This window comes from Podarcis gaigeae (assembly GCF_964106915.1).
Source record: "Podarcis gaigeae genome assembly, chromosome: 1".
Classification (NCBI taxonomy): domain Eukaryota; kingdom Metazoa; phylum Chordata; class Lepidosauria; order Squamata; family Lacertidae; genus Podarcis; species Podarcis gaigeae.
Genome location: NC_139678.1, coordinates 113,289,167 through 113,314,298, shown reverse-complemented (window position 1 = coordinate 113,314,298; position 25,132 = coordinate 113,289,167). Strand labels below are relative to the sequence as shown.

General features: G+C 46.4%; 1 protein-coding gene and 1 long non-coding RNA gene across 3 annotated transcripts in view; one reads left to right on the top strand and one right to left on the bottom strand.

Annotated features, from left to right (window-relative positions):
* Positions 1-3,796: 3,796 nt before the first annotated feature.
* LOC310833467 lies at positions 3,797-5,220 on the bottom strand. The gene is made up of 2 exons (XR_014558693.1): positions 4,970-5,220; positions 3,797-4,163 (listed from the first exon to the last, which is right to left on the bottom strand). It is a non-coding gene; the product is annotated as an uncharacterized lncRNA (long non-coding RNA).
* Positions 5,221-5,604: 384 nt separating this feature from the next.
* UBE2E3 (ubiquitin conjugating enzyme E2 E3) overlaps positions 5,605-25,132 on the top strand; it is a 101,596-nt gene continuing 82,068 nt past the window's right edge. The window contains exons 1-4 of one of the 2 annotated variants that reach the window (XM_083714761.1): positions 5,605-5,623; positions 6,583-6,663; positions 7,708-7,910; positions 10,234-10,284. In XM_083714761.1, the coding sequence (XP_083570887.1) occupies positions 6,604-6,663; positions 7,708-7,910; positions 10,234-10,284 (314 nt within the window). In that variant the 5' untranslated portion in view covers positions 5,605-5,623; positions 6,583-6,603. Of the gene's footprint in view, positions 5,624-6,582; positions 6,664-7,707; positions 7,911-10,233; positions 10,285-25,132 lie in introns of those variants that run through there. The other variant, XM_083714762.1, reaches the window with a different exon arrangement.

The following is a 25,132-nucleotide window of genomic DNA, read 5'->3' as shown; positions in this document are numbered from 1 at the left end:
TGGAGCAGCTGAAAGGAGGAGGACAGAAGCACACACATACAAACCACTGTCTGGATAGGTCACTTCCTGGTTCACACTGAGAAGCTATTTTAAAACGCCCCCAGGGGCAGAAGTGAGAGCTGCTGGCAGAAATCAATGGAGGAATGCAAGATTTCCATGTTGCTGAGTCTGGGCACACTGACCAGGCCCCCTCCCCCAACTCCCCCACCCTGAAGTAGCAGCAAAAGAAAGAGTTTGCACTCTGTCTAATTCAGATCCCATTCAGTACGAGGTAAAAGGTAAAGGTAAAGGTACCCTTGACCGTTAGGTCCAGTCGCGGACGACTCTGGGGTTGTGGCGCTCATCTCACTCTATAGGCCGAGGGAGCCGGCGTTTGTCCACATACAGCTTCCGGGTCATGTGGCCAGCATGACTAAGCTGCTTCTGGCCAACCAGAGCAGCGCACGGAAATGCCATTTACCTTCCCGACGGAGCAGTACCTATTTATCTACTTGCACTGGCATGCTTTCGAACTGCTAGGTCGGCAGGAGCTGGGACCGAGCAACGGCACATTGAATTCAGCAGGTTATACATTGAATGGGTCAATGCAACCCTGCGGTGTTTTGTTTGTTTTTTCAATTAAAACTTAATTCCCCTCCCCAACAAAAATACTTGGCATAGATATGATGACATCAAATATCGTAAACTCTCACAGCTGAGAAAGACTACACAATGCAATTAAAAACTTAACTCCCCCCCCAAAAAATACTTGGCATAGATATAATGATATCCAATTTTGTAAACTCTCACAGCTGAGACAGACTGCACAATGCAAGGTAAAATAAAGCAGGCATAGGTTATGTTATTATCAAACCTGTGATCAGAAATGCTTCGTAACTGGGTCTCGCAAAATCGGGGCAACCCAAAAACTGGGAAGAGGAAAAGCAACAGAGCTGCTGGAAATCTGAAGGTTTAATTCCGAAGGCTGCAGCTAAAGGGTTGGCATCACAGGGGTAGTTTTATATGAAAGTCTACCTCTCTGCAAGGAAACACAGAGTTACAAAGGGATAAAGGCAATGGAGGAACGGAAACAAAGTTGATTCCGAACACTGCCACTTACTTTTTAAGCAGATCTATGGCAGATGTTTATCATTAGGCTACATTGTACATCGATGCCACAATCATCAGAATGCAGAATGCATAGCTGGGAAGGAAGGAAATTATTTCCCATCATGACTAATAGCACTATTCTCCTGGTGACATTTCATGATTCCCAACCCCCCAGCACAAACGGCACATTGCTTTATTGCTCCATAATTGATTAGCCATCCTTTAATCATGATAGTCAAGTTCCCATTACTTCATTATCAAAATTAATATTTCATTCACATTAATTTGCTTTGGGGCACAGTTGTCCTTAGCCTTAGGAGACCTCGGCTAAAAATCGAGGCTTGCTGTATGGAGCCCTGGATTCAAATTCCTACTCATGCAAATGAGAACTATCAGTTCTGCTTCCAAGCTTTTGGGGTGGGGTGGGGAGGAGCTTCTGTAGGTCCCCTTTCTACTTGCTGCTGCTCATTCACTTGGTGGTGGGACAATGATGAGTGGTCAGAGGGAGAAGAGGGAGCAGACGGGAAGGAGGAGGTGTCAGAAACTGAAGAGGGAACAGGGCTTAGTGAGCAGGAAGAGGCTGTGGCAGAGAGCAGTCCAGACTCAGCAGCAGAGGGGGCCAAGAGGCAGAGATCAGTCAGGCTACTGAAGAAGCCAGGGAGTTTCCTGCTCCTGCTGCAACCACCTCCACTCCCCACTGGTCTTCCAGGACCAGAAGGGGCATGCGGAGGGCGGACCAGAGACAGACACGTTGACGGAGTCTCAAATTGCTTGGGAAAGACTTGGGAACTTAGGCAAGTGTGGGAAGATGGGGACTTTCAGTCCTCACAACTGCTCCATTGGGGCAAGATCTACTGGGAAGAATTGCTGTGCTCACAAGGCCTGGTCTCCTGAGTTGTTTGTTTTTTAGAATAAATATTTAAATTCACTGATGCCTTGTGAATTACTGCTGACCTCGCTCAGTATCCCATCCTTTCTCAAACTTGGGTCCCAGATGCTGTTGGATTACAACTCCCATCATGCCTAGCTACCAGGACCAGTGGCCAGGGATGATGGGAGTTGAGGTCCAACAACATCTAGAGAACCCAAGTTTGAGAAAGGCTGATACACTAGCTGGCAGTGGCTCTCCAGCCCTACCTGGAGGATTTCTGGGATTGTACCTTCTGCTACCCACTGAGACATGATCCTTCCTCTTCCCCATCCTTTCTACATGGCCAGCAAGGGAGTGGTTGAATCCCAAAGAGGAGGAGGCTCCTTTACCTTGCTCCTGTCACTTGCTCTGACAAGTTGAGTGAAGAGGTGGTTAAGTGGAGGAGGATCAGGGCCACAGGACTCTGGTGGCCGGAGTGGGCCCCTGAGTCAGGACATTGGCCCAGCAATACCAACCCTTGCAGATGTCAACATGAATAATAGCCTACCTTGCAGGACAGTTGTGCTATACAACCAATTTCCCCCTGAGAACAACTCCCTGAGTATGCATCTTCTACCCTCGATTTGAAGTGAACCCAGAGAACCAGCACATGCTGGCAAGATAGAGGATCCTGTCTCATATCTTTTGGCATATACAATAGAACTATGGTGGGCAAAGAGGTGGCAAGGTCCATGGAGAGATGAGCACAAGCCAACCTATGCAGCTGAAATATCTTAGGAACCATTGACACAGGGCTTGGTTGCCCACATGCAACAAGAAGGAAGGGAGAAGGACTCTCGAGCATGTTATAGGCAGCCCCCCCCCCCAAACACATAAGGAATGGTTACTGTGGACTAAGTATGTGTGCACCTGTGTCCTGCAAAAAAAAAGGTGGCTAGATTGCATGGGGGTCAAGGGCCTCAAGATGCTATATCATCAGGAGGACGTAGTAATTGGGGTGGAATTCAACATTAATAGGAGCGTTCGGCCAGTGCAGGCATTTTGGCTTGCCAGACAGAATGATCTCCCTTCCTCTTCTCCCCCTTTCCACCCCATGCATTGTTCTGCAGGTTCTCCTGAAATTCCACAGCAGGATTGAGAGGGAGGCATGTGGGGGCATGTGGGAGAGGATGGAAGAAATCCCATTGCGCTAGCGGGATTCCTTGCACTGGCTTCCGCTAGCACAGTGGGCGAGTTGAATAGCAGACATGCACCGCCTCTGTAGTTTCCTCGGCACCTGTTGCAGATCTTCCCTTTCCAACAAGCCTTTTAAAGTGGTGGTTTTTATCCAGGCATTCAGTTGGGTGGGTAAGGGACTTGCAGCCACTCACTCCTGCACATCACACGCTTTATAGACTGTACATCCTGGGTGGAAGCACGAGTGAAGTCACCCTTAGAATTCCTTGCTCACCTAGACACAGGTGGTTGCGTGCAGGTTGCAGCTTTTCAGATGACAGTCTCAGTGCCTTGACTGTGCATGTAAATCCTTGATGAATATACCGTAGGTTGGGTGCTTAAGGCTTCAACCTCTGTCCCCCGCTCCCAAAGCATGCATCACCAAAAAAGGACGACAAAAAAGGACCCAGATTTGCATAGAATCGACACATGCTAATTTATGTTTGTAGACACAAATTTAGAAATTCTGCCTTTAGCGGTTTTGCCTGCAGAGCAGGCAGTAGGAGTGAAGACCTTTGCCCTGGCCAAGCCTATGGGCGTCCCTCCTGCTCTTTTGATGCAGGTTTAGAATGTTCTGTATTGTTTGTCTAAAGAGAGACAAATCATGCACGTTGCCTTGAGTTTATTGGTGTGCCTTGAATTTATTGGTGGAGAGTAAGGATATGGATGAATGAACGAAATACAATGTGTTATGGGGGGGAAATGGATTTTGAACTTGGACAAAAAGTGATGATGATGATGCCATGATATCTTCTCTCCCTGTCCCTCTTCTTTGTTTGAAAGCAAACAGATCAAAAGTTCAGTAGTTACGACAACCCTTGTCCTCAGCTGTACAATCCAAGGGTTCTTGAATGAAGCTAGGAAAGTTCATTCAAGGTGAGATGCTTCGTATGTGGAGTAGCAGGAAACAAAATACTTTCCTGAGAAGAGAATTGAGTCCCAAGGTCTGTGGTGGAACAGTAGAAGTGTGACATCTTTATGTTCAGTTCTGGGGAAGAAGAAGAAGAGGAGGAAGAGGAGGAGGATTGTAGAGTTGGAAGGGGACCCTGAGGATCATCTGATCCAACCCCCTGCAATGCAGGAATATTCAGGCGTCCCATACGGGGATCAAGCCTGCAACCTTGGCGTTATCAGCACCATGCTCTAGCCAACTGAGCTAAGAAGATCTGTTCTCTGCAGTCCTTTTTTTTCCTGAGGGACACATACCCCTAAACATTTTGTGACTCTTTGCACTTTTGTCCATTTACTATATTTATTTTTCCTGATTTGAACTATAAAATGGTGATTTTCGTGAGTCAAAATGAGAGCACCCCTAAACATTTTTTAATAAAAAAAGCACTGGTTATCTGTATCCATAGCAGTGCCCAGACAGGCTGACCCACCAGAAATATTGAGCTGGCAAGATGGACTTGAGCAACTTTTGGTTAGGCGGGCCTCTCTTTTTCCTTTCTGAAGCCCCAAACCTGTGCTTCACCTCCCAATAGTTTGGCTGAGTGTCTTTTTCAGAGCTCACCTTGCACAGCAAAGTGGGCCTCTCCCTTACTCAACCCTAGACTTTTATTTATTTCGCTGAGAACAGATCAGTACGATATCTACCCCCTTTCCCAGGCTTAGGAGGCACCTCTAGAAAGAGCAGTTGGGGTGCCCACAGGAACGTGGATTGTAACAGAGCTGACTCTTCCTCAGCCCATTTCATCACAACTGCAAGGCAGCTGTCAGCTCAAGCCGGCCGATTCACGATTTCACTGCTCACCGCCACCATCCATAGCTGTTATCCCTCGCCACCCAACATACCCGCAATAACTGCGGCCGCTGGCAAAACATGGGAGCGGTGTGTGTGTGTGTGTGTGTGTGTGTTAAGTGTTCCCCCGTGGGATGTCTAGGGGTGGGGTGGAGGGGCAGTGATGAGGGCCTCCAGAAGCCATTGCTTAAAACAAGAGCCAGGGTTCAAAGTTGTTGTTGTTGGTGGTGGTGGGGGGTGTCTCTGCACAGGCACCAACTCTTTGTCCTTGGCCAGCACCGAGGAAAGCAGGCACCCTGCAAAGGTAAAGAGCGCGCGCGCGCGCCCCGGCCCACAGGGGCGCGCGCGCGTTCTGCCAGCCGAGTAAAGCGAGCGAGCGCCGCCCCCCTCCACCGTTGCTGCCACCTTCTCCCTGTCAACTCCCGCCACCCTCTTCCCACCAGGACATACACCCCCCCCCCCCCGCCAACCCGCTCCTTCCTCCGTTTTGGAACTTTGCTGACTGCAACGTTCTGGAGCCGAACGTAGCGACACAAGGGGGCGGAGGCGGTGGAACGTTCGATCCTTGCCTCGTTCCATCCGGCCTTTCCTCCCCCCGGGGAAAGCGGGGGGGGGGAGAGAGGGAGGGAGCGTGAGAAAGAGGGAGCTCGCGATCCCCGAGCCACGTTACCCCTTACCCCGCCGCGGGAGCTGGCTTGGAGGAAACGGTGCGAGGTGGGGATTGGTGGTGGGGCTGGGGGAGGAGAGGCGGCAAAGGGGAAATAAATAAATAAATAAAGAGGCCTCTGCAGCACCACCCTCCGGCCATCCAGCCGCACTGCACCTCCCCCTTTCTTACTCACTCACTCACTCTCCCCCCCACCCCACCCCCCCGCTCCGACTCTCAATGTTCCACACTGCCCGGCCACAGAGCCTCCTCTGCTGCTTTATTTCAACGCCCCCCCCCCACCCCACACCCGGGGCTGCTTCCATCCCCTCCAAGGACATTTTCTCTCCCCTGCCCTCCCCCCCTCCCGTCCATCCCTCCCCCCTCCGAGCTAACGTCGGGACAGGACGCCTGCGAAGGTAAAAGGAGAAACGGGTTAGGTGGCTGCAGCAGGAGCCTGGGCGAGCATGGTGGGGGGAGGAGGAGAGAAGAGGAGGAGGAGGAGGAGGAGGAGGGAAAAAGGAGCGCGGCGCCCGAGGTTGAGGGGGGGGGGGCGCGTTGAAGGAAGAAAGAGAGATTGGTAGAGGGAGCTTTGTTCTTGTTTTCAGCGCTTGCTGCCTGGCGGTGGCCGGCAGAGCCGGAGGAGCCGAGACTTGAGTTCACGCCTCACTTGGTGTGCACACACCACGCTGGTAGTGTGTGTGTGCGGGGGGGGGGGGAGGCTCCTGCCATAGCAGCCCCTCCATAACCTCCTGGCTGGGAGCTCGGCTCTCCCTACAAAGCCGAGGCGGGGGGGGGGGGGCGAGACGGCGACGACTCTCTCTGTGTGTGTGAGAGAGAGAGGGAGCGCGGGGTGGTGGTGTTGGGGGGGGGCAGAGCTGCAATTTTTGCCCTCCTGCAATTCCCGACGAGGATCCTCTGTTTTTTTCTTCTTCTTCTAAAAATAGAAAAAAATATAGATATATAATACAAATATTCCAAGCTCTCGGATCTGAGCCTCCCTGGATGTGTTTTTTTTAGAGGGGGCAGGAGAAAAAAAATATGTCGGTCTGTTTTGTAGAAACTGATCAAGACTCGGTGGCGTTGAAAGCTTTGCAGAAGGTGCAGTTTGAATTATGCTTCTTCTTCTTCTTCTTCTTCTTCTCTCTCTCTCTCTCTCCCCCCCCCTTTCCCTCTCTCCCTCCTCCTCCTTTTCAGCCTGCTCGGTGGTGACCAAATGCAATTCTTGCTGCCGGCCGTGTAAATAGAACCCGAGCTCGCGGGTTTCTCTGGACGGAGAGAAAAGCATTTGAGTCTGAAATAGCAAATCCTCTCCAGCCCTTTAAATACAGGGAAACAAGAGGGAGTGGTGGGGGGTTTATTTCTCACTCCCCCTCCCAATTTGTATATCAGCTTAAGTCTTGGGGGTGGGGTGGGGGGGAGGAGGAGATATGTCTGCCTTGACCCCCTCTGCTCCAGTGTAAATATTTAGAGGGTATTACTGACTTAAAGGAAAAAAAAATCCTATTTTTTTTGGCAAGCCTCTGCTATTTACAACGTGTCATAAGTTATTAATGCTCATTGCCTGAGTACTCTGCTAAATCTGCCTCATGCCTCCGAACAAAGTAGACAATTGACGTACTGTCTGAAGAATTGGGGAGTGTGTTGTGGGGGGGGGGGGAGGACGCATGATAGGATTTGGAGGTGGGAGGAGAAAATCATTTTTTTAAAAAAAAAATCTTTTAAAAAAATTCATAAACATTGGAACTGTTGCATTGGAACCTCAAACAGACGTGATTTTGGTCAACCCTATTTCCCCCCTCTCGTACACCCCCCCCCCCCAATTCCAATCTTCATCATGACCAGTTTAAGGGGCACCAAATAAGTATGCTTGCAGATGACAGGGGACTGAATGAATAGCCCTTCGCTGGGTGGAACTGATTTTTATTTAATTATTATGTGCAGGAGAGAAAAGGTAACATCAACAATCGACACCCAGTCATAATAAAGAGGAATCAAAAGATTTGTTGTTCTTGGGTGAATTACAATAGAGTATAGCTTCAGTAGTCTTGGCCACCAAATGTATAACTAAGTCATATTTATTTTTCCTGGAAATTGACGTGTGTTTTTTTTCTTTTTGTCCCTCCTTTGCTCCTTCCCTGAAAGTTTTCCAAGATGTCCAGTGACAGGCAGAGGTCAGATGACGAAAGTCCAAGTACTAGCAGTGGGAGTTCAGATGCAGATCAGAGGGACCCACCAGCTCCTGAACCTGAGGAGCAAGAAGAGAGAAAGCCTTCGGCCACCCAACAGAAGAAAAACACCAAACTCTCCAGCAAAACGACTGCCAAGCTCTCCACTAGTGCTAAAAGGTAATGTGTCCCACACACAATTTTTGAGGGAGAAAGGTTTTATTTTTGTTTGTTTGCTTTGCTTTGCAAACAAGGGAAGGTCCTTAAGGTGAACTAACAAACTTTGAGATGTTGCTGTTCACTGTTGGGATGGCGAGACCCGCATGGAAATAGTCCGTGGATTAAGAGGTCTCTTTCTAACACCGCGTCAGCGTTTGAATGGATCCAGGCAGAGTTGTGACCATTGCGCTGTTGGGTTCACCCCCTGATTCTTGGGCGCTGCCCAAAGTGAGTGTGTTTAATGGGGAGTCGAGTTGTGAACTGCTTTGCCCCTGTATATGTGTGTGTACTGGGAGCGCTGCTTCGATTCACTTTGCCCACTCGTAGAGCAGCTCCAGTTTCCCTTGGGCGATGCGGCGTCACCATGAGAGGTTCGTTCATCCATGTACATTCATACCTGGATCTGAATGCTTCAACTCTTTCTTTTGGTGGGGATGGGAGGAAATGGGACGATTCATCATTTGGCTGGGGTTGGATGCTGTATAAGAGTACTTGACGAGAAACGACTCTTTTGCTCTTTTTCTTTTTGGGAACCTCATGCATTCATATCCATAGAAGGTTTTTTTGTTTGGTTGGTTGGTTCGTTGAAATGAAAGCAGGTGTGCTAGCTTGAGTGCCTTTTACCTCATCGGAAATACAGATTAATGACTGCCCTTCTATCTTGACAGTTTCAAAAACTTGAGAGGAACCCGCTAGAGGCTACCTTTGCGCATCTACGATTTGCAGCGTTCTGAATATCCTCATTCACGGGTTAATTTTCTTTAACAGCCTTCTGAATTGGGCAAACTTAAAATGCCTTGTTGATCTCTGCCTCTTTGGAGATAACCCAGTAATCATTTCCTCAAAGCTCACTTTTAGCTAGGAATCTGCATTACATTCTCCAGTAGTGTATCTGACAAATGGCATCCAAGATATTTAAGGGTGCTACAATCTCCCACAAAGTCAGTGGGAGTGTTTAACACTTATTTCAGAGTGGGCCTATATGTTTGGAGGATGCGTGTTGGAATATGCTGATGCCAAACTCCACACATTCATTAGCAGCTCTGAAACTTCACCTTGCAGGTGGGCAGTCCTGCAAAAATGACTTGAGGGGTGTGTTAGCTTTTACCATCTGCTGCTTTTAAATCGAAAACAGTAGAGTCTGAAAATAAAAGTACGTACAGTCGTTGAGGAGGGAAAATGATAAGAAGTGGATCTTTTGTGTAACTTCCGATGGATTTAAAATAACTTTTGCTAGCGGCTTACTAGGTATTTATATAGTAAGTTTACTGCTGATACATAAATCCAGTGAGTGATTCTTTTAATATCCTGCTTGATCTTGCAAAATCTTAGCCCTGTGTGTTATTTGACCTGATGTTTTGTGTAAATTCACGTATGGTACAAATCCAGAGCAGTTCCATCTAAATCATTTGTCATCGCCATGAATCTACTACAGGCAAAACATAAATTATCTGAACTTTGCAAAATTAGCAGTAAAATACTCCTCCCTTCGAAAGAGAGAGAGAGAAAGAGAGAATATTTTGTTCCTTCTTTTGATGACTTCTATTAACTGTAGCAAAACTGGTGAAATGTTTTCTCTCGGGATCCAGGCATCTTTATAACTGCTGTCCAGAGATACCATCTGGGCTGAAATCACAACTGATAGATTAGTGTTTGTGTTATTTTACGGGATTTCTGGAAAAGAAAAGAAAAATGTTTCGTGGGTTTGAGGAGAGAAAGCAGCAGAAGGATGTCAAGGCTTAGTTCCAGCAACCTGGCTGCATATATACCAAGGTGATTGAAATGCTAAAAGTCACTATTGGCAGCAGGAGAAGCATTGCCCCCCCGCCCAAAAAAAGTGTCCTTGTTTGTCATGCATCAGCCTTGGCTACAACTCCCAGGCAATGTTGGTAGAAAAGTCATTCTCAAATATGCTTCTGTTTCCCTCCTTTCCCCCTCCCTCCCGGGTCTCATTTGCATATAAGATTAAAAAAAAAATGCCTCCCAAAGAGCAGTTGGAAATCCCTGAGACTCACTTTGCTGAGGGCTTGGTGGGAATTCCCACCAGGCTGAGGTGCAAATGCTCTATTTACCGTCACAGCTAAGAAAAGGGAAGCTGCAAAGTTTTCTCTGTTCTGGGATTTGGGTTATGCCTCTGAGAACAAAGGGGAAGCAGCCATGTTAGCATTACTGAAGCAAAACCAATCTTGCATTTAACTGCATGGTGGTAGAGGGCAGTGTAATTCCCCGATATATTCCTCAGGCTCTCGCAAACGCTCTGTGTCTCTTCTCATTTTGCCAACAGGATTCAAAAGGAGCTGGCTGAAATAACCCTGGACCCACCTCCGAACTGCAGGTACGGGGAAAACTGCGCCAAACTTATGATTTTTTTGGGGGAAGGGGTTGGCCGCGGGGTGTGTGAGGCAGAAACGGGGGGCGGGGCGGGGAGTTAGTGTGAACAGAGGAACACTTGGCGTTGGACAGATGTGTTGCTCTGCAATGTTTGTAAGTGGATTTAAGATAAATCAGGAGTTGTGTGAGGAACAAGTGCAGCCAGATGCTGGATAGAACGTACCATGAAGCTTTGATTGTTAGCTACACAGGGTAGGTGTCACACTTGCTGGAAATAGTAGCCCTTGTTGACAAGTGCTATGTTTGCATAAGCTAAATTGTCATTACAGACGGGATTTCTTGTTAGCTTAGGGAGAGCTCAGGCTTATGGAATGGTGTGTTGGAATTGGAAGTGAAAGCAGGTAACCCCCTGGGTTGTTGGGGGTTTTTTTGCGACTGCGCTCTGGTTTTTTTTTCCTTTTCTTTTTTTTTGAAAGAAAGTTGTAAGTTCAGCATCCTGAAGTTTGGTTTTCTGGGCAGCTGAGAGCCCTGCGATAAAGAGGCATTGTAAACACAACTCAGAGACTCTGGGGAGTGGTGGAAGCTTTTAGCAAAGGAGAAGGGCAAGTTGGTGCGAATGAATGAATGCTTGTCTCTTTTTTTAAAAAAAAAATGTGAGAACTCTGGGGGATCTCTACAAAGAGTGAACGCTGGCTCAGCCTTTCGTTTAGAAAGGGTCAATTGTCATGCATGCATGTGCAGTAAGCAAAACTGTGATGTGTTCCTCGAATATTCAGTGTTGGGGCTGGGAAATAAAAGTTGTTCTGAACTGTGCTGGATACCTCTATTGACTTTTTGCTCTTGATCAATTCTTGTACGCTTCCGTCCTCCACACCCGCTGTTTGCGTTGCAGTTTACAGTGACCAGTATATTGGAAGCATTCCTCATGTGTGAGAATATTGCACTATTCGGGCGAGGATTGCTCTTTAATTGGATTCTGGGGGAAATAGCTGTCAGAGCCTAAGTGGCTTTTTTATTTTTTTGCTGCTGCTGCTGTTGTGTTTTGGCGCAAGCGGTCTCTTTTATCACTTTTCTTACCTGCTCCAAAATAAATAAATTCATCTTGACACCAGGAATTGGCGACAAAAGCGTTGACTTCTGCAGGGCAGGTCAAGCGCTATTCTGAGCTTTGTGCCGGCTCTTTGCTGCAACAGGTCGGCTAGTCTGTTCTTTGTTGTTGCATTTTTGTGGATTGTTGTTGTTGTTACGGTTGTTGTTGTTGTTTTGTGTTACTGCTGTGTGGTCACATCACATATCTGGTCTGGCATCCTATAATGGAAACAGCAAAGCAGGATGATGGTAGAACGTTTTAGAGAGGGAAAGAAACCCACATGCATTGGAGGCTGCTGGTAGAGAGACTGAGCTATGAGCTTAGAGGCCCGCAATTTGAATTTCGCCTTGGCACTGCCATCATCTAACACTAAACTGACTATCAGGGTGAATTCCCAGCCCTGCCTGGAGGAACTGTCGATTGAACCTCCTTTTTGCATGCAAGGTAGATGCTCTCCTTCTAAGTTCTGGCTCTTCCCCCTGCAACCTCTCCATCTCAGAAAACTGTGTTCTTGCAACCTTGCAGTGTTTCTGTGAAGTTCGCCCAGGCTGAAGTTGGCAGTCTTCAACCTGCAGATTGATGCTCTGCCTTGTTAAATTCATAGCTGAACTGGAAGATGAGGCAGAGGCTGCCTCTCTGGACCATTTCTCCTCATCCCACTCCCCTCTGCCCTCCTTCCCTGCTGCGCAGCACAGCTGCAATCCTGTTTTCCTATAGCAGTGGGGTGGGTCAGGTAGCATAAACAGTTAATTTAAAGGCAAAACGGCAAGATTTGGGTGGTAGCCTGAAAATTGTTGAGTGCTGTAACCTATGTGAAGTGTTTCAAGCACACAGGGGGAACGCTACACAAATACCGGTGGCGAATGATACGTTGTGCCAGGGAAAGAAATATTTCTTCTCCGAAAGTGGATTTTATCGTGCTGGGCAGTGCATGTGGTTCTTCCTATCCTTCCCTTCTGTTTGATGCACTGCATGTGTATGGAGAACTTTGGAATCCAGTAAGACTGCACACAGTGAGAGGGGTGGGGGGCTTATTGGTCTGTGGGTTTATTTTTGTTCTTGTTTTTATTATTCATTTTGTGTTTTTATCTTGCGTTGTTACGTTCTGAGGTCTACAGATGAAGGGCGGCATGCAACTTGGATAAATATATAATAAAATGACAATAAACTGCATAGTAATAATAATAATAATAATAATAATAATTTATTATTTATACCCCGCCCATCTGGCTGGGTTTCCCCAGCCACTCTGGGCGGCTTCCAACAAAACACTAAAATACAATAACCTATTAAACTTCAAAAGCTTCCCTAAACAGGGCTGCCTCCACATGTCTTCTAAAAGTTTGGTAGTTATTTTTCTCTTTGACATCTGGTGGGGGGGCATTCCATAGGGAGGGTGCCACTACCGAGAAGGCCCTCTGCCTGGTTCCTTGTAACTTGGCTTCTCGCAGCGAGGGAACTGTCAGAAGGCCCTCGGCGCTGGACCTCAGTGTCCGGGGAGAATGATGGGGGTGGAGACGCTCCTTCAGGTATACTGAACCGAGGCATAGTTGTTCTTCCTTGAAAGCAAAGAGAGTGCAGGAAGGAAATAATAATGTTAAAAAGAGGAATCAGTAGCGGATATTTCTTTTTCTTTGAGATATGAGAAATATCCAGGGGTAAATATCCATGAGGTCCACTGTCTATGCCATGTGTGCCATTTTGTCCCCTCGTTTGACAGGGCTGCGCAAAACCAGCATGCCATGCATGTACAGCCATTGTGGAACTTTAAGGGGGCCTGGCCCCTTCACTGAAATTTTTTTTGGGAGGCCCAGCTCCCCAGCCCTTTTACATGGTGTGTCTGGTCTGTGCAGAGAGGTCTAGGAAGAAAGGGTGACACTATGATCTAAACCACTGAGCCTGTGGGTTTGCTGATCAGAAGGTCGGCGGTTCGAATCCCTGCGATGGGGTGAGCTCCCGTTTCTCTGTCCCAGCTCCTGCCAACCTAGCAGTTCAAAAGCACGCCAGTGCAAGTAGATAAATAGGCACTGCTGCAGTGGGAAGATAAATGGCGTTTCTGGTTTCTGTCACGGTGTTTCGTTGCGCCAGAAGCTGGCCACATGACCTGGAAAGCTGTCTGCAGACAAACCCCGGCTCTCTTGGCCTGAAAGCGAGATGAGCGCCACAACCCCATACAGTGGTACCTCGGGTTACAGACGCCTCAGGTTACAGACGCTTCAGGTTACAGACTCTGCCAAGCCAAAAATAGTACCTCGGGTTAAGAACTTTGCTTCAGGATGAGAGCAGAAATCGTGCAGTGGCGGTGTGGCATCAGCGGGAGGCCCTATTAGCTAAAGTGGTGCTTCAGGTTAAGAACAGTTTCAGGTTAAGGACAGACCTCCAGAATGAATTAAGTTCTTAACCTGAGGTACCACTGTAGTTGTCTTTGACTGGACTTAACTGTCCAGGGGTCCTTTACCTTTGTTTACATGGCATGTCTGGTCTATGCAGAGAGGTCTCGGAAGAAAGGAACCACCTGTCTCTTTGCAGGTGCTCCGGAAGCAGCGAGAGGCACCACAGGATAAGGGATTCTTTTTCTCCCCGCCAAATCTCATTCCATAGGACTGTAAGGGAAATATTGTCTCTCTCTCTCCCTGCCCACCCAAACAGGCTTGCACTTCTCATCTTGAGGAGGTTGTAGGTACGGTGAAAGAATTCTTAGTTTGTGAACTCTATGCTTTCCAGGGGCAACTTAGGATCTCTCCCCCCCCCAAAAAAAAAACCACACCTGCTGAGAGGCCCTTCCTCTCTTTAAGTTCTTGGTAGGGGCATCTCACAGAGTTCAGGTGATTATCAGTGTATGGTCCCCAGTGTGAAACCAATGGCCATATTTTTGGAATTTGCAGGTCTTTTGACAAAAGTGGAAAAATCTGTGGAAATTACCGTATTTTTCGCCCTATAGGACGCACCGTCCCATAAGGCGCACCTAGTTTTTTGGGGGGGAAATAAAGGGGAAAAAATTATTCCCCCCCCCCAGGTGCGGGGCTGGGGCGGGGGAGGCCTGAGCTTCCCCCGCCCCAGCCCCCAAAGAGGCAGCTCTCTGCAAGCCGTGGGAGCCCAGCGCTGGCTCCCGCTGCTTGCGGAGAGGTCCACGAAGCCTGGACGCGCTGAGCTCAGCGCGCGCAGGCTTCTGCATGCAGGCAACTATCCGCAAGCAGCGGGTGCGCACCGACCCCTCTCGCTCTCCAGGCTTCAGCGAAAGCCTGCATTCGCCCCATAGGACGCACATACATTTCCCCTTCATTTTTGGAGGGGAAAAAGTGCGTCCTATAGGGCGAAAAATACGGTACCTATGTTCACTTGTAAAACTTTGACTGATTTTTAAAAATGTGTTTCCACCGATAATTATTTTACGTATAGTTGTCTGTCAGTTGTTCTTGTTTTCTCTATACAGTTTTAGCGTGTACACTAAGGGATGTCTCTAATAAAGCAACTTACTTGGAAAGTTTGATAAACAGCTCCCGGTTAAAATAAGAAGCGTGGACACTCTGCTCCCTTGCAGGCTTGAAGTGAAGAGAACATAAATGCTGAAATATTTGGAATTTCCTGCTGTAATTTATGGGATGGAATTCTTCTTCCACCTGATACAAATTTGTTCACAAGGGTTTTGCTTTTTTTATTTTGGTGGTGGTTTTTTGGTTTTTTTTTTAAAGAGGCTATTGGATTCTACTGTCACACCAGCAATCTGGAAAAAAGTTCCTTGTTCTCTGTGAGAAATGAGAGGTAGATGAAAGTGAAGCTTCCTCAATAAAAAGGTAGTGTTATTGGAGGAGCTGTTTTGTTAGGGAATTGCCAGTACCTTGGAAGCTCAGGGTGTCTTTCAGTCATGCTCTTAAACGGTTTTAAGGGCCATTTCGTAAACTGCATTTTGTCTTCAGAAACCACTTCCCAAGTATATAAATATGTGTGCCTTATGAAGGGCCCTTGTGTGCAAATAAACAGCAAATTACTGTTTGCAAATTACTCACGAGCAATGACTGGAAATCCCTTTTCTGGGGCGTGTTTTGGCGAAAGCTGCAATTTGCCCATGTGGGCAGCTTTTAGAAATTGCGCTGCGCTTTGTACCTGGGAACCGGCGCCCAAAATGTACCATAGGAAGATAATAATAATAAAACGCATTTCTATATAGTGCATTTCAGACATGCGGAGCGCGTCATGTAGATTGTGAAATGAAATCATTATCACAGACATTACCCCATTAAACAACATCCTCACCGTTAAGCGACAGGCTCAGAATGTTTACAACAATAAAGGCAAGGCATTGTTTCTTGTGCAGCTGAAGCGAGGCTCAGAATAGTAGCTTTTCTTGGTGAGCTTGTGTTCAAAGTGAGATTTGAACCCAGGACATCCTTGCTTGCGGTTCCTGCTCCTGGCTGTTAACACAGCATTGGGTAGGGTTACGGCCTCTTCGCCTTTTGCCAGTTCTGCTTCTGCAAATGGGATGAAAAGCCACAGGTGACTAGCATTTCCATCTGATTTCAAAACGATGCTCTCTCTGCTTTCTGTCTTGCATTAATTATCGTCGCAGGCAATCCATTCCAGATTTAAAAGCCTGCTTAGCGTCACTCGTGCAAATGTCCTGAATTCAAAGCAGCAGGAAGAAACTGTTGTACTTTGTAGGTTGTGTTGGCAGAATGCGGAGACACACCAGGTTGCCAGGTGCGCTGCGAACGTTTTGGTTTGGAATTGCCTATGTCATATTTATTTTCTTACGGTGCCTGAATTTGGTTGAGAAGCTTCTCAGTCATTAAAAGTGGAGCTTGTTAGCAATATACCTCCGCTCACAACTTTAGTATAGTGGTACCCTAGGTTACAGACGCTTCAGGTTACAGACTCCGCTAACCCAGAAATAGTGCTTCAGGTTAAGAACTTTGCTTCAGGATGAGAACAGAAATTGGGCTCCGGCGGTGTGGCATTAGCAGGAGGCCCCATTAGCTAAAGTGGTGCTTCAGGTTAAGAACAGTTTCAGGTTAAGAACGGACCTCCAGAACGAATTAAGTTCTTAACCCGAGGTACCACTGTAGTTGTCTTTGACTGTCCAGGGGTCCTTTACCTTTGTTTACATGGCATGTCTGGTCTATGCACAGAGGTCTCAAAAGAAAGGAACCACCTGTCTCCTTGCAGGTGCTCAGAAGCAGCAAGAGGCACCACAAGATAAGGGATTCTCTTTCTCCCCACCAGATCTCATTCCAGAGGACTGTAAGGGAAAGATAGTCTCTCTCCCTGCCCACCCAAACAGTACTTAACCTGAGGTACCACTGTACTGCTAAGCAAGAAAAAAAGTGAGGTATTGCGGGGCAGGGCGGGGAGAGTGCTCTGCTTTGAATGGAAAACCAGTCTCTCCATTGTTTAAAGCTCCATCATTTCAGGGTAATCGGGATTCGCAACAAACCCAGTTAGATGCTGCCAAGAGTGATTTCTCGTCGTCCGAGCTAAAAAGTAATCACAAATGGTAAGAGGAAGCTTGGCTTCTTCTCGTGCCAGAACGATACTAATATGCAAAGGAAATGATTGGATTACTTTGGGGGTTGCTGTGTGTTATTTTGTTTATATGTATAATTAGGAAGCCACTGTGGTAAATGTAATTGAGGATAATTTACTGTGCAGCAAACGTTAGCTTTCCTCACTGACTAGCAGCACTGCAAACATCGTGGCTTGCTCCATGATACAATTATGTTTATCACCCTTTATCTGATGAATGTGAATATTCAGTGTGGTTTTTTTTTTTTTGCCAACAATTTGGCTTGCAATTTATTTATTTGCTGTTTATTTGTTTGTCGGAGCTAGAGCTATATTCACACACTACAGCCCTCCCCAAATTTGGCCGCGTTGCTGTTAGATTTCAATTTCTGTGTGAATTCTTTTGAGCTTTGTTCTTACTCTTCCCCCACCATCCACTTAACATTCCCATCTAACAGCTTCTTATATTTCACCTGATTTGACCTCTTTGTACTTGACACTTCGAGAGAACAGGCCTTTTCCATCTTGGCCACTTGCTGATGCACATCTAAGACATTTGCAAGCAGTAGTTTAATGTGTCAGTGAGACAAATCCATGCTTTATTTGATTTTACTTTTATTTATTTATTAATTTATTGCATTCATGTCCACAGAGCTCAAGGTCCTGCTCCTCTACCCGTTTCTCTTTAACCTTCACAACAACCCTGTGAGGTTGGCTCAAAGGGAACAGTGACTGATCTCAGGTCACCCAGTGAGCTTCATGGCTGAGTGGGGATTTGAACTTGGAGTTTCTCAGTCTGAGTCTTAATGCTCCAACCTTGGGATGGGGAGCCTGCAGCGCTTCAGACATTACCAGAATCCCAACCCCCTGCAGCCCCAGCCACCATGACCAAAGAATGGTCAGGGTTAATGGGAGCTGTATTCCACAACATCTGGAGTTCCTCACCTCTGCTCTAACCGCTATACCACACTGGTTTGGAAACATGAGCCAATAAGGTGTTGACTGTGTGAATGCTCAGAGTGTGGATGGGGAGAGCGATATACATGCAAGCCCCACCCCAGTGTCCTTGAAGCTCTCTTGCCCTCCCTTACTCCTCACCCTTCCTTGTGTTATGTTGGAAACATCTGCAGCGGGCTTCTATTCCTGTTCGCTTGGGTTTTTTTGCTTTATCTTGTCCATGGTTACATAGAGGGTTCTACTCGTGTTCAAGGGAACATGAGTAGAAGCCCCTTACAGACCTCCCTCCTGTAACATTAAGAGGAGGGGCAATCTTTCTGCCTGATGCCAAAATTACAATGAAGGAGTTGCCAGGCAAGCTTCCTTTGGGAGCACATTCCCCAGTTCAGGAACTACCACTAAAAAGGCCTCCTCCCTACAACACAGATGCCTGGAGAAGGCCCTTTGCTGAAGATCCTAGAGCAGTGTTTCCCAATCTTGGGTCTCCAGCTGTTTTTGGACTAAAACTCCCATCATCCCTAGCTAGCAGGACCAATGGTCAGTAATGATGGGAATTGTAGTCCAAAAACAGCTGGAGACCCAAGTTTGGGAATCACTGTCTTAAGAGTATAGACGAGATAAGTGGTCCATCAGGATTACTGTCCTCAAGCCGTAAAGGCCAAAAACACAACTTCAAATTTAGCCCAGAAACTAATTGGAAGTTGGGATTGGCACAACAAACTGGCAGAAGAGAGGTGTAATGTGATGACAACCACCTAGCCTCACAGCTGTATTTTGGACCAATTGTATCATCAGTCCATGATACAATCAAGTGGAAATTGTGGGTGAGCCTTAAGGCACAAGTCAGCACTGAAAAAGTGGACTTTCAGTGTTGTGAGTGTGGGGTTTAAAATATAGAACCTAGACTGCAATCCAGTGCATCTCTTGCCTGAACTAAAACATATTGAGTTCAACTGGACTTAACTGCCAGAACTGAATCCTCAGGCATGTTTTAGGCACAACCTCTAGGAAAAATCCTGCTCAGTCACAATCTTCATAGTTAAGTGTTGAAGAGTTAGGTTTTAAACAGTTTTCAGTTCAGACCTTTCAGATGCTTTTATGATACCAGTCACTATAACCCCACTGGTAGCCTCATAAAGGTTGACTTGCCACTTTGAATGGAGCTCAACAGGTTGTGGGCTGGCTCCCATCAGAGTGGCCACATAATATCAGCTGAATTTTGAGAAACAACCAGGAGAGGACAGAAGGCAGGCGAAGGTCTCGCCATCCTTCCAAAGCCAGCTTTTCAGATCAGCTCAGAATTTCTCTTTTCCTCGGTCAGTTGCAATTTGGAAAAGCTGGACTTTGGGAACAGTTGCTCACAGAGCCTGTACCGAGCACCCAATTCTAGCCTTGCCTATTCAGAAGTAAGACCCAAATAGTCTTACTAAGTCCATGTCGCAGGAATAGCCAACATGGCAACCTCCCAAAATTGCTGGGACTTCATTTCCCATCATCCCCAACCATTGGCTGCCCTGGCTGGGGCTGACGGGAGTTGGAGTCTAGCAATATTTTGATGGCACCTGGTTGACTTCTCCTAGCTTGGCCTAAAATGACCACCCAGCCTGCTGCAAATTGTTGTAGCGTTTCCCAGTTCGCTGTTTTTCCTGGACGTGTATTTTACTCGTCTCTCTGCCCGCGAAACACGTGCACTCAAATTCAACCTTTTGCCTGACATCCAGGGCTTAGCGCATTTTCCTCGACAGCTGGTCATAACATTCAATTGATACACTAAGCCTGTTAAACCAAAGGCTGACAGGAAATCTGTGCCATTCACTTCCCTAGTAATCATAGCCGAGCAAGGAAGTAACCCTTCTTCTCATAAAAACGAAAAGGGTCAGGAGTTTCTCATCCAGGAGCTGTCCTCAGACTTTGCTTAATGTGGCTTCCTTTGTATCTCTGCTAAACCTGGAGGGCGAATGTGTGGAGGATGTAGAATTGTGAAAATCACACTTCTGTAGCCATATTCAAGGCTTTGGGTTTTCCCAACCCTGATGTCTAATAAAAATAAAATGAACACTGGCCAGGTCCCTATCATTTAGATAGATTTCTCCCTCTCTTTTTCACAGCAGTGTAACAACACTTTCTTTCTTTTTTGGTGTGTGTGTGTGTGTGTGTGTGTGTGTGTGTGTGTGGAGTTTCCTCCTAAGCACCAGCAGCCTGCAAGGGAGAATGGCATTTAATTTGAAGGAAACTTTTGGAACCCTCATCTTAGGGGAAATTTGCACTTGGCAAAAAATGCAAGTTAATTCCTTGAATGCTGTTGTGGAATTTCCTGCCTTCGGAAACGGGTTTCCACGTGTTTTTGTTTTTGTTGTTCCCTGCTAGGGAAAAAGAGTTCAAAAACAATGCTTCTGTTTGGACGACACAGTTCAAAAGCAAACTCCGAGTTGGCTTTTTGTGTTCTGAGGTCTTTGAAGCGCCAGCCTCCTCCCCCCCCCCGCCCCGTTATTCTCTCCGGCGTATAAAGGAAATTTACTTTCCTTTAGCTTCCTCCCTGGTGGTTTTTTTTTTTTTTTTTGCGAGTGAGTGCATGCGCATAAACACAACGCGCCACTGGGATGATCTTTGATTGTGGGAATCTCTGCTGTCGCTGTAATAGTGACTAGAGATAGCAGCTGTGGCATTTGGTCATCTAAGCAGTTGTGACAGGAGTTTGCCGTGCCAGTGGATCATTGCCGGTATTATACAGCTGTCCAAAAAACGGTGATGGATAGGCTCACAAAGGCGATTCTGTTTTGCTGAACTAAAAATCACAAGTTCTGCAAACATAGGAAGCTTGCCTTATAACTGTCAGATTGTTGGTCTATCTAGCTCAGTATTGTCTAAAAGAGCCAGTGTGGTGTAGCAGTCAGAGTGTTGGACTAGGAACTGGGAGACCAGGGTTCAAATCCCCACTCGGCCATGAAGCTCACTGGGTGACCTTGGGCCAGTTACTGCTTCTCCGCCTTGGCCTACCTCACAAGGTTGTTGTGGGGATTAAGCAAAGGGGGGAAGAACCATTCACACCACCTTGAGCCCCTTGGAGAGAAAGGGGGGGATAACACAGCCCTCTTGTGTTAAAATTATTGTTTTTAACAGGGATGGGGTTTTAACTTGGGTGGGTGCTGTTCTTTTTGGAGGGTGGGGTTGTTTTAAATTGTTGTTAAATGTTATGTGTTGTGGGAGCTAGACTAAGGCTACCAAATCTTCCCAGGGACAGTCCTCGGATTTACAAATCAGTCCCCACACAAAATCCATTGAAGTTGAAAAGTGTCCCCGGATTCATTGATAAAAATCTGGTAAACTTAAGCTAGACTGGTGACCGGGAGTGGCCGCCGAGACTGTATAACACCGGTCCTAAGAGGCCTTCATTGGCTCCCAGTATGTTTCCAAGCACAATTCAAAGTGTTGGTGCTGACTCTTAAAGCCCTAAAGGGCCTCGGCCCAGTATACCTGAAGGAACCTCTCCACCCCCATCGTTCTGCCCGGACTCTGAGGTCCAACTCCAAGGGCCTTCTGGTGGTTCCCTCACTGCAATAAGTGAGGTTATGGGGAACCAGGCAGAGGGCCTTCTCAGTAGTGGCGCACGCCCTGTGGAACGCCCTCCCATCAGATGTCAAGGAAATAAACAACTATCTGACTTTTAGAAGACATCTGAAGGCAGCCCTGTTTAGGGATGTTTTTAATGTTGTTTTATCGTGTTTTTAAGATTCTGTTGGGAGCCGCCCAAAGTGGCTGGGGAAACACAGCCAGATGAGTGGGGTATAAATAATAAATTATTATTATTAGGATTAGGATTAGGATTTTTGTATTTGTAGCCTGAAGTATTATTTAGGGTTTTTTTTTGGTTGGGGAGTATATCGTTTATTAGTGTGTATATATTAGTATTGTTAATTGTTTGTGTTATTTTTATGTTTGGGTCATCTTCATTTTTGTTATGTATTTTGTTCTTTGATTATTTTCATTATGTGTTTTGTGCTTCGTATACTGTAACTTTGTGTCGTGAACCGCCCTGAGACCTCTGGGGATTAGGCAGTATACAAATTTAATTGATGATGATGATGATTAATAATGTTCTCCAGGGTTTCAGATTGTGTGTGTGTGTGTGTGTGTGTGTGTGTGTCGGGCATTCCCAGTCACACCAACCAAATTAGGAATCTTCTGCATAGAAAGCATGGTTTCTGTCACTGAGGCGTGGCTGCTCCCTGGTAGTATAATCCAGACTCCATGTTAAGGAACAGCTGAATGCTGGGGCTTTTATATATTAAGCAAATTAAGAATACTTGGGCATTCTCACTTGTTTGCACACTTCTCCTTCTGCTGGCTATGGGAATGGAGATATGAAATAATAAAGCAACTTTACCTGGAACTCGCAACATACTTTCATGCCTTGAGTTCTTCTAAGTCCTGTTGATTTTGTTGCATGAGGTCATTACATGCTTAATAAGAGTTCCCCGCTTGAAATTAATGGCATTCAAACGTGCTAAACTTTGGCCGGATCTCCAGAGGGATGCTGGTGTTGTCTGGACGTTGGATTTCGGATCCAACACCAGATTATACGCTTGCGCAGAATTGTGGAATAGTCGCAGTTCAAAGGCTATTCAAGGTGAAGGAATCCTGAGTTACATCTGCAAGTCCACAAATTACTATGTTTGGTGAGTCCAGAATGGTCTCCATCTCTCTGAGATGACTCTTTAGTCTTTAGTACAGTGGTACCTTGGGTTAAGAACTTAATTCGTTCCGGAAGTCCGTTATTAACCTGAAACTGTTCTTAACCTGAGGTACCACTTTAGCTAATGAGGCCTCCCGCTGCGCCACTGGAGCACGATTTCTGTTCTCATCCTGAAGCAAAGTTCTTAACCTGAGGTAATATTTCTGGCTTAGCGGAGTATGTAACCTGAAGCGTATGTAACCCGAGGTACCACTGTACTGGCTATCAAAGTGGCTAAAATATATACAGTGTGTATCTATGTATAAAAGGCGTCATTAACCATTTTTTGACATGCTGTCAGATAATGCTGCTGGCTGCCATCGTGGCCTAGTCTTGCACTTACTGGTTCCGTATTACAGGAGTTGTCTCTAAATGGTGCAGTTTGTGCTTTCTCCGAGGCAAAGGGCTTCCTGTTTATCTGTTATTGGCACTCGTGAAAATACTGCTTGACGGGGTTTTCCTTGCACGCTTGCATTCTGCCCTGGGGAGCGAGGGTGGAGAAAGGAAACTCCGAATAACAGTTGAAGTGGTCTTGCTACTTTGGAGCGTGCGTATGAAAGAGTGTGTGCTTTTCAGTGTTAAAAATGTACTGCTTCTGGGTCAGTGAACAGTTGCTGACAGGACTGAGCGAAAGCAGGGTTTGCTGATTTCTGGAATAGTGATGGAAGGCGGGAGAACAGGAGAGGAGAGAGAGTTGTGAGCATCCTAAGGGTATCCCAACTGCCCAATGGTAGAGATGGGCCTTTGGCTTGCTGCTGTAGCAATGTGTTTCCCGAACGTGGCTCTCTGGAAGTTTTTGGACTACAGTTCCTATCATCCCTGACCACTGGTCCTGCTAGCTAGGGATGATGGGAGTTGTAGTGCAAAAACAGTTTGGGAAACACAGCTGTAGCGGAGCCATCCTTTGGAAGATGGAGCTGAATGAAGCCCTTAGCTAGCCGATCCTGGTGGCAGGACTGTCTGTTCAAACTGCGACTTCCTTCATCGTTAATCTTTTCGGAAGGTAAATCAATGCGTCACAGCCGTTTAAAGATGTGTTTAACTAACGATGGCCTTTATTTACCCATAGCTATTATTAGTAAGTGATTTATTGGCGTATTGGGGAGGGACCCGATGATTTAATTTTGGAGCAGCGAACTCGGGATAAGAAGAAAAAGGGAGCGAGATGCCATTTAGTACAGCAGCGGCTGTGACAATCTATTATTTTATTTTAGTCATTGCGCCTCCCTTTCTGCCACCTTTTAGTCCTTCAGGGTAACTAGTACTTAATGCGAGTAGCTATGGTGCTAGATACTAAACACAGTAGAATTCCGAGGCAATTAGATGCCTAATAGAATTTTAAGAGAGTTATTAATTTAGCAGACTTGACAAGGCTTGGAGATCAGGAGGGTCTTTCTCACTTTGCTACACTTAGGAACGATTAGAGCATATTTCATCCAAGACAGGCTCAGTGTTTTCAAAATAATCATAATAAAAAAAACCAATTGGATTTTGTTTTGTACAGACAGAGCTCCTCTCTTCCTCTATAGCGAGGTGAATTTGCACTCTTGCCATCTTCATAGGTGGAGGTCTGTGTTTAGTGTTTTGAGTTTAATATCCCTTCATTAGTGTTATTATTATTATTAATCTTCACAGCAACCTTCAAGGTAGGTTACACTGAGCTGCCACGACTAACCAAAGCTCATCCAGTGAGCTTATTCTCTGAGTGGGGATTTGAGGCCTGATCTCAGTTCCAACACTCTGAACACTACATCAGAATAATTTCCAACGAGAGGGGTGAATTAAAATAGGAGGCAGAAATATATACATACACACAGGGCCTGAATTCAAATCCTGCCTGGGCCCTTTCAGGACTCAAAACTATCCCAGGGGAATTTCTGATCCTTTCCTCCGTTTCATCTGCAGTTTGTCATACATCCTAAGTACTAGACACAACTTTTAGAAGACATCTGAAGGCAGCCTTGTATCTGGATGTTTTTAAGGTTTAACACTTTATTGTGTTTTTATATGTGATGGAAGCCGCCCAGAGTGGCTGGGGCAACCCAGTCAGATGGACGGGGTATAAGCAATAAAATTATTATTATTAAATTGTTATCATGGGCTGGGGTGGGGTAGATGCAGTTCAAGATAAAAGTGATTGGCTGCTGGCAAAGGCTACAGAAACAAGAAAACCACAGTGCTGTGCCTCTGGTGGGTATGTGGGCTTTCAGGGTTGATACTGGGGAAAAAACCATTTTTAAATGCCCCCCCCCCAGTTTGGGAGGAAAAACTGCCCATAGAAATCAGTAGAGAAGTCCAAAATTTTACCATAGATGTGACTGGGCAGTCGCATGTCTGGCCAGAAACAAAAGTTAGCTCTTTCTAACTCAGGGTTTGTTTTGTGTGAAACATCAGATTTTACAATGGTTTTAAATGAAAATAGTTCTGCCTGTGGACATTCCAATGCGGATTCCATCAATTATCCCCATAATGTCATCCCCTGCCTTGTGTCGTCGTCTTCTGTGGTTGTTCTGCTGCCTTGTTTTAAATATCTACCTGGTCCGGATATTGGCCCCCCCCCCACCCGCCACTCCT